This window comes from Microchirus variegatus, assembly GCF_963457635.1.
Source record: "Microchirus variegatus genome assembly, chromosome: 1".
In the NCBI taxonomy this organism is placed as follows: Eukaryota; Metazoa; Chordata; class Actinopteri; order Pleuronectiformes; family Soleidae; genus Microchirus; species Microchirus variegatus.
The window spans coordinates 38,676,333-38,690,697 of NC_139802.1; the positions used below are offsets into that span (position 1 = coordinate 38,676,333).

The 14,365-nt window shown below is 42.8% G+C and overlaps 1 protein-coding gene across 1 annotated transcript in view; it reads right to left on the minus strand.

Moving 5' to 3' along the window:
• LOC310944876 (netrin receptor UNC5D-like) overlaps positions 1-14,365 on the minus strand; it is a gene marked incomplete at its 5' end in the record, with an annotated part of 231,215 nt that overhangs the window by 16,004 nt on the left and 200,846 nt on the right. The window contains 2 exons of the mRNA XM_083910720.1: positions 5,377-5,548; positions 12,527-12,611. Coding sequence (XP_083766846.1) covers positions 5,377-5,548; positions 12,527-12,611 — 257 coding nt within the window. The remainder of the gene's footprint in view (positions 1-5,376; positions 5,549-12,526; positions 12,612-14,365) is intronic.

The following is a 14,365-nucleotide window of genomic DNA, read 5'->3' on the forward strand; positions in this document are numbered from 1 at the left end:
TACGCAGATGGTGATATAGTAACAGTGACTGAATGGATTAGCGGGGGGGTGGTGGTGGGGGGGTCGGTGCACTCGTATCTGTTCGCCAAGTGCTCAATCCTCCCTAAATCACCTTTGAAGCAAAGCTCTGACCCACAGGTCCGTTCTGCATATGGCTGCGTTTGACTGAATGCGAAGCCGCGCCGCCGAGAGTCACATAATGGTTCCCGGGTGGTTCCTTCGTTGAAAACCTGCCCCATTAGCACTGCAGCATGACATGAGGGATCTCCGTAACATAGCTCATCCCCGCCAGGCAGCTGGGGGGGGGGGGGGGGGGGGGGAGAGAAATGATGGAGTCAAACTCTAGCACAGGGCTTTAATGGGAATGGCACTGAGAGGCAGACGGAATGGGTGAGAGAAGTTTAAAAAAAAAAAAAAAGAAGGGGAAGAGAGACCTCCATCTCCCATTATATCACTAATTCCACAGATTAGGGTTTGAGTGAGCATCCTTCCCGAGATAAAGGGCTCATTATTTCACAGTGACAGAGACGGGTCACATCGTCATGTTTTCTTTCCGTTTCCCTGAACCTGTCCCTCCGCCTGCCTCCGCTGACTCACTTGGCATATACTGTAGCTCCCCCTCAGTGATGGGACTTTTTGATGGCTCCCTTTTGTGCGATGGTGTCTGCTGGCAAATTACATCTGCGCAAATGTCACCTAGACAGAAAGGAGCAGGCGAAGTAGAGCCACTGGCCCCTTCCAAGGTCAGGACACCATTGTCACACTCTGGTCTTGAAGAAGTTTCCCCCCACAGCTTTTTTTGCGATGAGGTTACTTCAATATTAAAGGAGCATCGCAAAATATGTCCACTGAGCTAAGACGGGTGCATGGAAAAATGGAGAGTGGATGTTTGGATTGAAGTCAGGTGTCTGAGCGAGTCCTCCGAGAGGAAGCTCTGTAGTGCAGAGTTGAAGGCCTTCTCAGAGGTGTTGTTTTTTTTACTCGATGTGAGAAAAAGAAAATCTCACAGCGGTAAACACGCGACGATAGATCTATAATGCATTCAGAAGAAATAAAGTGTTAAATTATTAAAGGGCCCATATTGTAGAGAGGGATATTTCCATGTTTTTTTTTTTTTTTAGCAGAGCTGTGCGCCGTATAAAAACCTGTGAAAATATCATTTCCAAGCCGACTAAGACATGCAGACTGCACACACTCAGAAATTGTGCCTTAAAATAAGCTGTGAGAACTTGACTGTGATTCTGTGACGTCATCAGACACACACATCCCACACACAGACCCACTGTCCAACCTTTATTTTTTTCATCTTCAAGATATAATCTTCTAATTAAACAAATGTATACCCTCCATAGACATCTGCGCTTTTCTTTTTGACTATGATTAAAGGCGCCATATGTAGGAATGTGGCCAAAAACGGTTACTACATTCAAATTCAAAAATACAGAGGTCTTTTAGGTTTCGTTTTTCTGACGTAACTGGCAACCCGCGGTTGCTCGGCAGCTGAGACTCTACTGACTGCAATGATGCAAACATTGATTTCAAAACATAAACATGATTTTTTGTTATATGAACATTATTCCTGAGTCTCTGTTACATATTAGGAGGATTTTATGGCCAGTTGCTTTAGATTTATTACATAATGCACCTTTAAAGCTGCAGAAGATGTTCATGTTGAGGTCAAATGAGAAAGAAAGAAGGAAGTCCCACTTAAAAGCAAATATGTATTTCACTCAGTGCCTTTACATGCATGTTGAAAGTCCAATTTTAATAATTCAGTTTTCTTAATGTCACGTAAACACATTAGTCCAACTAAAGTCGAGCTAGCCTTAGTCGGACTAACATACCTAGATAGTGCTGGAAAATGTGATTCATAATCCGATTTACTCCTGCACGCTTAGTCAGACTGGAGTCGGACTTGGAGTTCTGCGCATGCACACAACATTTCCTCCCCCGGTCTTTGATTGTGAAGTAATCAAAGCCGTCCATTTCGCCGTTTGCTGTTTTTTTCTGTGACACAAAGGTCAAACAGGAAACTGATTCAACGTGTACTAGATCCAGCGCCACCTACGGAGGCTGAGTCAGACGCACAGCGCACAGCCAATAAATCGATTTTCTCCTCCGCGTAACTTGCGTGTTGTCCGATTTTCCTGTCTTAGTCAGACGAAGGCATTGAAACGGGTGGAAATCCCCTGTTATGATCTTAGGATAATCCTCAAATATGACTACATTTATAAAAAAAAATGTAATATTGAAAAAATAATGGGGCAGTTTAAACTTTGTTTGAGTGTGTTTATAACTCGATTGTGTTGACTGTTGTTTCTATAAGGCCATTGACATTTATGTTACGCGTTGATGAGAGAAGGAGCAGGTATAATAATATTCTCCTGCTCCGTTTTGCATCCGTCGCCGGTGTGCAGTGGTGAAGTGTTGGACGTGAGCAAAAAAAAAAAAAATGCAATGAAATGTTAAAGCTTCAGGGAAGGCACATATTTCTCTGAGCAAATAGATCCCCCCCCCCCCCCCCCCGCAGCACAGTGTAGCCTCCTACCACAGAAAATCTCGCTTCTTTATGAGTGCAGAGTTAAATATAAGGACACAGCGACTCAGTGGGGGATACGTGTAGATACAGGGCCAAGGTGAAGGAGTGCGGGGGGAATTTTCCCTTGTAACCGTTAATATTGAGTCCTGAAGTCCTCATTTAGAAAGCTTGTGTACACACAGAAGAAGACGTATGCCACTTTCCACGCTTGGACTTGACCCACACATTAACAGGAGAGGAGTAACTGCTCAATTTCTCATTGTGTGATATTCCCCCTTCATCCCTCTGCTCTCATGCGTTTGTATGAATATTAATCTGAAGTGTTTTTTCTGACTATTTACGGGCAGCTATAGGCGTTACCCTTGCGAGTTGATTGTGATTTATAAAGGTGAAAACTGGCGTGGGGGACGTGCATGTGCACGGTTTTCACAAATCAGCATATTTATATCTGTAAACACTTTCGGTGTTAAGTTTTCAGGCGTACAGTTCTATACATGAGCGTTCAAACAATATTGAAGACTATTCCATCATGATAATACAATAAAGGCATTCATGATGATATTTCACAGATTTAGTGCTTATTTTGATATGGAATGATCATATATATGATGATGCAAAAAAAGGTGCCGTATGTAAGAATGTGGCAAAAAAAACGGTTACTACATTCAAATTCAAAACACAGAGGTCTTTTAGGTTTCGTTTTCCGAAGTATAACTGGCAACCCGTGGTTGCTCGGCAGCTGAGACTCTACTGACTGCAATGATCGGTAGACGGCGCTAGGTGGCGCCACATGACAAAACAGGATTACAAAACATAAACATGATTTGCAGTCTGCAAAAAAGTTTTTTTAATGCAAATATTTTGTCTGTACTGTTGTTGTTGGTGAGTTCAGTTTGTTATATGAACATTATTCCTGAGTCTCTGTGACATATTAGGAGGATTTTATGGCCAGTTGATATACATTTATTACATAGTGCACCTTTAAGTAAATAATAGTGTGGGCAACTGTAATTAAAACACCAAACAAGCTTAAACATATGTACTTGAATACAGTTGAATGTAATACATTTAATAATGCAATAATTACAACTAAATGCCTTATTATAATAAACAAATATTGCAAATATTGGGTTTACTATCGCATGATATTAAGTGGTGGGCAACATGTAATCAATCGGGGGGGCCCGCATGTGACCCACGGGCCACCAGTTTGACACCTCTGCATTAAAATGTAATATATTGTTTGCTATTTTCCAGACCAGACATACAGTAATCACTCATAATTTGCACACAGATGTGTGTGTACATTTCTCCCTCTAATGTTAATTCCTCCACATTCAGAGTTGACAGGTTTTGTGAAAAATCGAACGTTGTAAAATACCGTTATAATTAAAGTGGCAAAGAAACGAGCGTTTCGGTGACTAATAGCCGTCATTTGCATTTTTCGTCTGACGTGACTTTTAATGTACGACAGCGTGAGGAGTAAAGCTCGAAAGGCTGAATTTCACGCGGAATGATGAATCTGAAGTGGCAACCCTGAAATCGGCTCTGCGTTCGCATGACTACACCGCAGGATGAACATTTTTCGCTGTTTATCAGGTCATATTGATAATCTAGGTGCTGGTGACAGCCGCGCGCTTCTACTCATTGGCATTCTGTGCTGATGTTAAAGCTGCAGTGCTGATGATTTGGTGTTTTTTTGTCGTCGTTGGTGTTGTTATGTTGCCTCTGTTTAAGCTTCATGGACAGAAACTACCGTTTATAACATCATTTTTTTTTTTAGCTCATTTTATGAAAATGAGCTCAGTCAAGCAAAACTATCAGACCTGACTCAGGGAGTGTTTCTGTGGATATAGCAAAAGCACAGAGGCAGACGGGGAGTAGAAGCTTTTTTTTTGTTTTTCCTCTTGCTTTACAAGCTCAATGTTGCTGTATATCTGTCTGTCTCGACATAAAACAAATCACTTCCTGTGTGCAGTACGGCAATTTTGCCAGGCATCCTCGATGAAGGAATTATATAAAAAAGCCAAATGAAACAAACAGTGGTGAACGTGGCTGGCACTGTTTGCCTCAGGTGGTTCGGTCCAAGCCGTTTTTGTGGGGAGTCTGCATGTTTCTACCCGTGTGTGTGCGGTTGTTGTCTCTCTATATGTTGGAACTCCGGATTGGCACCAGCAGCCCTGAAACCCTCATGTGGTGGATAAAACAGTATATAATGGATAGATTAAGTTAGAAAACAGTGTCCAAAAAGGTAAAACTTACAAGTAAATTCCAATTTTTTCACTTTTCCAATAACTAAATGTGTTTACACTGACTGATCCAAAACTAATGTACAACCCAAATGAACCAAATATCCATCCTGTGTGTAACAGCGAAGGCACAAAACAAGAGAAAAAACACAACCCACCCTTACATGTACTTTTTGTTGTATCTCTGTTGGAATTGATTTAGACTTGGGCCAAAACTATTCCACAGCTTCATAACACAAACTGTGTAACACTGTGTGCTACAAACACATTGTCTTTCAAAGTTTAAATACCTCCCTAAATAGTTAAAACCCTCCATTGTCACCAAGCATATTTTTTTTAAATATTCCCTGGTAGTTTATTGTTTCTTTCTTTGTAGTGTAGAATTTTACATTATTTACATTTACTAGCTTTCGTGTCCCACATTGTTTATTATCCTTATTGCTCTATTTTGCATGTATATTTGTAGGTTTGCAGATCTTAACTCAGCGTAAAAAGAGCTGATTGGCTTGTGAGAACTCATTTAACAGTGATTTTAATAGAAAGGGTGTTTCTATCCAGAAGTTACACGCTACACTTTTTAAAACTCACCTCCCATTTGTTGTCCTGCATTTGTCTCTTTAGCCGAATGGTCCAGTTGCCAGCGGCAACCTCTCCACAGTGGGCTATGGTCATGGCTATGGGACAGGACAGGTCGAGGCCCGGTGGTCCGTATGCGACTGCGGGACTCAGAAAGATCTCCGGCCCTTCCTCGAACAAAGCGCTGCACACACACACACACACACACACACACACACACACACACACACACACACACACACACACACACACACATAGAGGTAAACACACGCGTCAAATCGTGATGATCAAAGCAAGGTCACTTTTCTTTCTGCTCCCGTGAGCAACGTTGCGTTCACGCGGCATACACTGTCAACACGACGATAAGGATCTTCTAATTAACCACTGCTTAATCAAACATTTAGATAGGAGAGTGTGACCCCCTCGTCTCTCAACAAAGTAAACTAAAAATCCTCGGACGCTCATAATGAATCAGTCTTTGATACACACACGCACATACAGATCGAGGAAGATTAAAGCACCGAGACTAATGGACAGCAGGGGCCGGAGAGGACAGGCTTTAGCACAGAGCATGTAATCTTTGTGAGTCGATGGAGCTTATGAAGCCCGCTCTGGCCCCGGCCCGGTGACAGATTAGCCAGGCCAAGCTGCTCTTGGCCAGGGGCCCAATTTTGGGGGCGGGAAGCCCTGAAGACCGAGAGCAATCGATGGGACCACCATCAGTCATGAAGCTGGCCGGGCTGGACACCTCACACACACACACACACACACACACACACACACACACACACACACACACACACACACACACACACACACACACACACACACACACACACACATACAGGAGGTGATATTTGGTTGTCACTGGAGCAGCATGGACACTTCACAGCATCATTAATTCAACTCCAGTGGGGGACGAACCCCCCGACGCGGAGAAACGCAGATGTGCACGCAGACGAAAACACACACAGCACAACGGAGAGAGCAAAAATGAGTTACACATCAAAAGTCATTTTTTTCCATTGTTCAGACTTGACACTTTATGTCAATGTCGACATGAAACCGAGTCAATAGCCGCGTCGCGGTTCAATATAGATATATGAGAAGACTAATGTTTTTGTTTTTGCCAGCTGCAAGAACTTATTAGAGCAAAAAAAAAAAATTTTCTAAAAGGTTTTCTAAAAGCCAAATGTGACAGCTACAATGATCTTGTGTCGTTCAACCACAGAACAACATAAAGGTATTCAAATAAAAAGGAATATGCCTTAGAGAAAACCTCTGTTTAGTTGGGACTGGTAGTCAAAGCGGGGGGGGGGGGGGTGGATGGGGGAACTAGAGTGTTTTATTTCAATCAAGTTAAAAAAATAGCACAGAATTAGCTCTTTTAGCTTCCAATCCGTAAAAAAAACGGCGACTAATAAAACATCCGAGTTGTTTTATGAGTATATGACAGAACTGGAAGATGTGAGCTCTGAAATTGCGAGTGTGTTATTTTGTTACCACTCGGGGCGTTTTCTGGCACGAACAGTCGAAGTTGAAAAACCTGATCCTAATGAGGCAAAACCTCATTTAAAAAGATTTAAATCGTGGGTTAGGTTTTTAATGGGGATTGTGGTATTTTTGAACCTGTGCCGTATGTTTATACGCGTGTGTGTGTGTGTGAATAGTTTTCGAAAAAGTTTCAGAATTGGTCCAGTTATCTTAAACGAGGCAATAGCGCCGTTCCATAAAAAAGTGCTCGTATTCGCCAATAAATGGCTCGGATTGTTATTGTAAGCAAGGGCGTTAGGGTTTCGGTTACAAGACTGGTGGGGACACCTGCGCTCTCTTTTGTCTCCTCTGTGAATCTCAGTGTTATTTCTGCTCGGCTGCGAGGCGTTCGCTGATGTTTCGTAAAAATCCGCTCACTGACCTTCGCTCTCCTCTCAAAGGGCGCAGGATTGGGTATGGATGGTGGGAACCCACCAATATTTGGAGAAAGCCAGATTGTCGTACTTTTGGATGGATGGATGAATCAGAAATACACTCTATACATTGTTAATGATGTATAAACGACTATTCTAGCTGCAAACGTCTGGTTTTTAATGAAATATGTACATAGGTGTATCGAGGCCCATTTCCAGCAATCATCTATCCAGTGTTCTAATGGTACATTGCGTTTGCTAATCACGTTAGAAGGCTATTGGATGATTAGTGTGGCTTTTAATGGAAAACACCAAAAAAAATTGTATCGGTGACCCCAAACTTTTGAACGGCAGTGCACATTTATAGACACAGTGCCCAGGTCGAAAAATACCGTAATTTAACTCATTCGCTGCCATTGACGTCTATAGTGTCATGACGAATTGACCCTGTAGGTGGCAGCACTGCTCTTTTTTGGATGAGCGATCACAGTATAGATCGTGAGAAGAAGACCAGAGACGCGGACTGAAGAGGGATGTTTGAGGTGACGAGGGGTATCCATGGATGTATAATATGAACTGGATCGAGCACCGCCCCCCCCCCCCCCCCCTCTGCCTTGAAGACAATTTTTACATGGTGGCCACTGTGGGTACTGCAACAGAAAAAAAACCTTGGGGCCCAAAAAGCAATTTTCCCATTGACCGCAATAGTAAAAGAGACGCCTCGAGACATGGACACGGGTTTTTATAGATCTTTATATGGTAGTGACACTACTGCGCTTGCTCTATGGGCCCCATAACCCGGAAATAAACGGGTTATGGGGGTCAAAAAACCTTTTTGGCATATGTGCTGGGTGAGCAGCTTCATAGGAATGAACGGAATATAATACATCCATGGGGGGTATCATGGCGATCGTGAAAGGAGGGAGTTTACGGGGTCGCGCGGTTCGAAAAAGGAACTGGGGCGAAGCGGCGGGAACCTGGATTTTTTAAGCATTTTTTCAGTTGATTGGTCAAAAACTGTGATTTTAATGAAATCAGCCTATTTTCTAATGCCGATTACAAAAGAACGGAAAAAGGTAGAAACAAACTTTTTTTTTACTCATAGAACACAGTATTCTGTGGGTCTCGAAAAGATGAAAAAACGGCTGGCAGTGAATGAGTTAAGGTTGGAGTTAGGTGTTCCAAATGGATGGAAAGGAAGTCAATGCAGTGTTCTACGAAGAATAGCCGCGTGAACGCGTATTTGTGTTTCAACATGGCGGACCGTGTGCGGCCCGAGGTGTTTCGAGGCTCTCGTCGTTTCTGGTGCCAAAGTGTTGTGGCGAGACATTCTTCTTCTTTACTTATCTCCATTATACACCGTTACCGCGCAACTCAACTCAACAAAATCAAATAAAAAAATAAAGGAGAGCTTCTGCTCTGCAGTCTAAAAAAAATGAAATCACACTTTTGGAGAGCACCGTGGTCCTGCAGCGGCACTTTTTGCGCTAATCAGCCCAAGGCTCAGAGGGAAACCGAGGTTACCTGCTGCTGAGACTATGGTAATTAGCCCGATTGCCTGCGAGCAAAGCCTTAAGATGGGTTATTTTAGTGTCTCCGATTGTGGTGTGTGTGTGAACAAGAAAACATATCTCCAGTAGACTGGGGATATTAATTAAGTCTCGTCTCATATGTGTAGTGCAAACAACATACACTCGTATGCCCCTTCGTTGGGTACGAAGGAAGGGCATGAACACAAGAGTATTCATTGGATTATAAAAAAAAAGTCTAGCTGATGTGACTATTCGTAATTATATTAAAACGAAATAAAAATATTTTCTTTTATAAGCTTTTGCTTGTGTAATGCCGAGTCATTCGTCCACTGGGGTTGCTGTAGAAACAAGGCACGCCAAAAAATGCAGAAAGTAGACTTAAAGTAAAGTGGCTTATTCAAAGGCCACACAAAAAACAAACAATTTATTTTTAATTTGAACTTATGTAATCATATTTATGGGTTGTATAATTAATTTCTGCCCATAAATCCCCCTTAATGACACAAGAGCTTTACAATGTCGTATTTACACAGCTTACCGCACGTTGTCCCTCAGTGGCCGAGAATTAAGGTCCATTTAAATTTGAAGGAAAAACTTCTCGGGATCAAGTGTCCTCGAAAAACTCTTATTTCAAAGTGAAGTTTGGTCACTCAGCAGAATAAAAAAAACACACATCAAAAACAACAAAATAACCAAACAGTCTCAGGTGGCCATGCACAGAAGTTGCCTCCTTGCAAAGTTTGCTCAAAGACGCCTGAGCACCTTTGGCTGGGAACTTTGTGTGAGTCGCGTTATATTTGGGCGTATTTGCCACACACCAAATCTCCGTCCTTGGACTACCCACAGTCTCCTGATCGCACATAAAACAACCTTGTAAAGCCCCGGAGGGACGGACGTAAAAGCTCTTGTGAACATCTGAAACCGATCCGGAGCCGATCGATTCCCATTCTTCGCAGAAGGAGAGCGTGGTCTTATGTAGATGGCCGTGGTTTGAATGGGAAGAAAGGATCCAATTTCTACCCCCGGACTCGGCGGGCTGTCAGAAGATAGGCTTTGACTGACAGCTCAGTGGTGCAACGGCTCCTCGCTTGCTTCTTAAAACTCCAGCCAGAGAAGTAAACAGCATCAGGCTTATCAGAGCAAAGCAGGAGTCTGGAGGGCAGCAGCTTGGCTAAACGGGGGGGGGGCCCGCAGCTCTGGGCAGGAGAGCGAACAAATCGCCCGCTAACTGAGCTCTGAGCAGCAACCTTTACGCGACCTTTGATCGCTATCTTCATCCACATGATCGTGTCATTGAGGTGAGATGACGGATGGGATTTCAGCTGGCACTTCATGTCACTTTTGACTCTCTCTCTCTCGAATGTTCACATAAAGTATAACTGAGGCCAGTGTTTAGCTGTGGGTTTGTTAGTTATTATTGATTAGATTTCTGTAGATGGCTTTGTTTTCATTATAATCCAATTTTTTACTTGTCAGTATTCATTAGTATTTTCTTTAGCCCTGTTTTTGTTTAATGTCGTTTTATTCAAGAGAGGCAGACGAGGATTCCTTTCTTCTTTTGTACTTTCTTGTTTTCTCCCTAAGGATTCTACCTTTTTTTTCCCGTTATAAGGTTTTTTTTCTTCCTTACCCTGGTCGAAGGTCTAAGGACAGAGGACGTTACCAACCCTGTGAAGTCCCCGTGAGACAATCTGTGTTTTGTAAACTGTGGGCTATAGAAATAAAATTTGATTGATTGATTGATTGATTTTGTTTGGGTACTTGATTCTGAACAATAAAGGATCCATTTCTTTCACCTGAATAAGATACATGCAAATGGTCCAATAGAGATATATTGTTGAAGGTTAGTTTTTTTGACAGCTGGCCACTACAAATACTATTGCATTTTAGTTTTTAAAATTACGTTTTCAGATAAAAAAAAAGATCCGTGTCCAGGTGAGCATTTCAGCTTTGTATCACAAGTAAAGAGGTGTGTGTGTGTGTGTGTCAGTTGAAGCACATTCTTACAAATAAAAGTGCTAAGTAGAACCATATAAGGTTATTTGGCTTGTCCTCATAGGAGAACGTTTTTTTGGCTCCAGGTAGAACCTTTTTTTTATAAAGGTTCCACCAAGAACCCTTTTAAAACCCTTTATTCAGGAACAGGGTTTTAAAGGGTTCGGTTCTCTGGATGAAAATGGTTCTTACTGGAACCATTTGTGTTACCAAGAACCCTTGAAAAACCCTTTGTTCGGGAAAAGGGTTTTTCAGAAGCAAATGGTTCCAGGCAGAACCTCAGCCCTTGTAGAAGAACCCTTTTGGAACCCTTATTTCTAAGAGTGCAGGAAGCTGATGCTCTCCGTTGCAGTTGTTGTGCTGAGAAACAACAATGGTGAAAAATAGGAGAAAAGGACTTTTTTGTTTTTGTTTTAAGACCAAACAACAAACTGAGCAAAGTCTGTTTCTGCTCCTTCAAACTAACTATAACACAGCTCTGGACATTTTCAGATATAACAGGGACAGCAGCATTTTTAAACTTCTGCATTTTTTGTGTGGAAATTCCAGGGTAGTGCAGTAACAGACAGATCCACAGAATAATTTATGCTTTTTTTCCCTTCCTTTTTCTATTGATGCTTTAGTGCGGACTTAGCCGGGGAGACACAGGATTTTGAGCTAATTTTTTTCAAATGGAAGGACAAATTCCTGCAGAAAACATTTGCTATGAAAGACTCTGCAGGCCACGGAAACTATGCAGATAAAGTATGAGACGCAAGGAAAGAGGAATATTAACTATGACCAGTAACAAAAAAAACAAGACACAAGATTGGAAAGATATATAAAAGACAAGAAAACGAGATAATAATGTATATCAAAGTGTACTTGTGTGGTTCGGGTGATCTAGAGCACAAAGGCATGACCGGAGTCGTTGTTATGGAGACCTGGGGGAATCACTGGATGGTGTTGTTAGGGCGATATCTTAGCTACAAAGGTTATACACAGACACACTGACACGTTGATACTGTCTGCAGTAAACCAAGAACACGTCCAGAAATTGATTTCTGCTTGTGCGATAGCTTTTTGAGGTGCTGTTCCTACGAAATCAAAGGTAAAGGTGGTGGTGGAGGTGGTGGGGAGGGGGGGGGGGGGGGTTCCTATTCAAACGGTTCTTATCTATTCCATTTTCTCCTCGAGTAATAGCTCACTGGCAAAGTTGTAGAAACAGACTCCTGCTGGCAGACGGCAGTCGCCCCGGCATTCTGCGCCACCAAGCCCGAAAACAACCAAATCAGACTGAGTCATCGTCATGACTTTAAGTTCACAGCTTCCCCCCCTGCTTGCTCTAACCAGACATGATGGAGGGAGAGATAATGTCAGATATATACGTCAAGGAAAACACAAAACAGGCCAACCCCGGAGTCTGTGCAACCCTCCTCTGCTGACACGGTTTGCCCGAGGCGATAATGCAACTTGTCTGCAGCTGCCGATTATATTTGTGACGCGCGTGCAAGAAGAGCACGGGGCCCCCCGTGTGTAGAGCTGGAATATGTCTGTGTATTTGTATTTGTGTTGTTTATGTATATATGTGGCCGGCGCGTTCTCCCATATGAGAGGATCTGTTTTTTTTTAGCAAGAAGACGAGGCGGATAGACGGATGAGAAGTGCACCGGGTTGAAAGATTTAAAAAACGAGAGCAGAAAGCAAGAAGCCAGACTTCGCCGCCGTCAGACGGGGGGGGTCCCTCACCTGCTGTCCTCCTGGTTGATGATCATGTACATTTCCCAGGTAGTGTCTTCTGCGATTCCCCCATGAGGCACCAGCAGACTGATACCTGCAGAGGAGGGTATGCAAAAACCAATCAGCACACAGTCAGGACACACACACACACACACACACACACACACACACACACACACACACACACACACACACGGAGAGTAGCATGGCTGTCACGTCTCCTTTACTGAAGGCGACAGGCAGAGAGGTGATGGCCCCAGAAAAAAAAAAGAAAAGGTGATGGAAGCAAGTCCCAAAGGCCTTGTAAATCAATGCTGCCAGCAGTCTCTTTTGTCACAACACACACACACACACACACACATATACACACGCAAATATTCTACTGTATGATGAACAATTACTGCCAATCTACACCGGAGTAGATAAAGATCCCTCAGGGGACAGGATGATGAATGTAGGCCACGGGGACAAAAAAACGGAGCCAGAATAATGTAGCAGACTTGTGAACCTCACAGATTTACTTACTTTACATACAGTAAACAGCGTGAACATTTTTTTTCTGAAGTAGTAAACACGCCTTTAAAAAAAATGCGTTTCAGTCTCGCATTTCAATAAGCTTGCACGTGACATTTCTCACGTTGAAAAGAGATACGACTCAACGCACATAAATTAGTCATCTGAATGCCATATGAATGGATGATTCAAAGGCAAATTGCTCGGCATAAGTCCATTCATACAACTGTCTTGAATCAGCCAATCAGAAAATAGTATTTTTTTTGTTGCCTTGCCTTCCACGAATGCGCACAAAATCGCACAAATGCGAGGGAAAGTTTCGGGTTAAAGTGGAAGTGAAAGAGCACGGTCGGGTAATCACTTCAATTACATCACTGGGTCAGAGAGTGCGAAAATGACTGACATTGAGCCACAGTGCTTCAAATGGGAGCCTCCTATCTCTGTCATCGAGGCATCAGAATCTGCCACAAACACTCACAACACACACACACACGGTCCGTGAGCCCCTCTAATCTCAATCCACACGATGTTCCAAACTCATGAAGAAGCCCAGCGCATGGCGCCCGCCCGTCCCCGTAGAGAACAGCCGAAGCTGAGCTTCGAGTGGTTCAAGTGGCAAGACGATCCGTCGTCGTCCGTGATTGAACGGCCGATTTTGAGCGAAACCGGCGACGCGCTCTAATCGCGTTCTGGCGCTCGTCTTGTACCGATATGTAAATATACATCGCAGTATATACTTGATATCTGAGAGCTATCGCGCGCTGTTTTTCCTCTCGTGTCAAGACGGACGGAGGACGATGGTGGCGACGTTCGCCAGACAACTGCGAACAGGTTGAATTATGACAGAAAACACAAACATACGCCCATAGAAAGTTTTAAAAGTGAATTTGACTGCTCAGAATTTTTTTTTTTTAACAGTTACTGGGTTTAATGCGTCCTCTGCCCCGTTTGCCCCTGCACTGATGCTGTACGCTACCGTTCAAAAGTTTGGGGTCACTTAGAAACGGCCTTATTTTTGAAGGAAAATCACTTTTTCTAACAAATATAACATTAAATGAATCAGAAATACATTCTATACATTGTTAATGTGGTAAACGACTATTCTAGCTGCAAACTTGTTTTTTTTTTTAGTGGAATATGTACATAGGTGTATAGAGGCCCATTTCCTGCAACCAGCTCTCCAGTGTTCTAATGGTGCATTGTGTTTGTTTATCGCGTTAGAAGGCTATTGGATGATTACAAAACCCTTGTGCAATTATGTTAGCGCAAAGTGTGAAGGGCATTATTTCTAGTCAGTGTCTTGACTATATTTCATATTCATTTTGCAACTCTTTT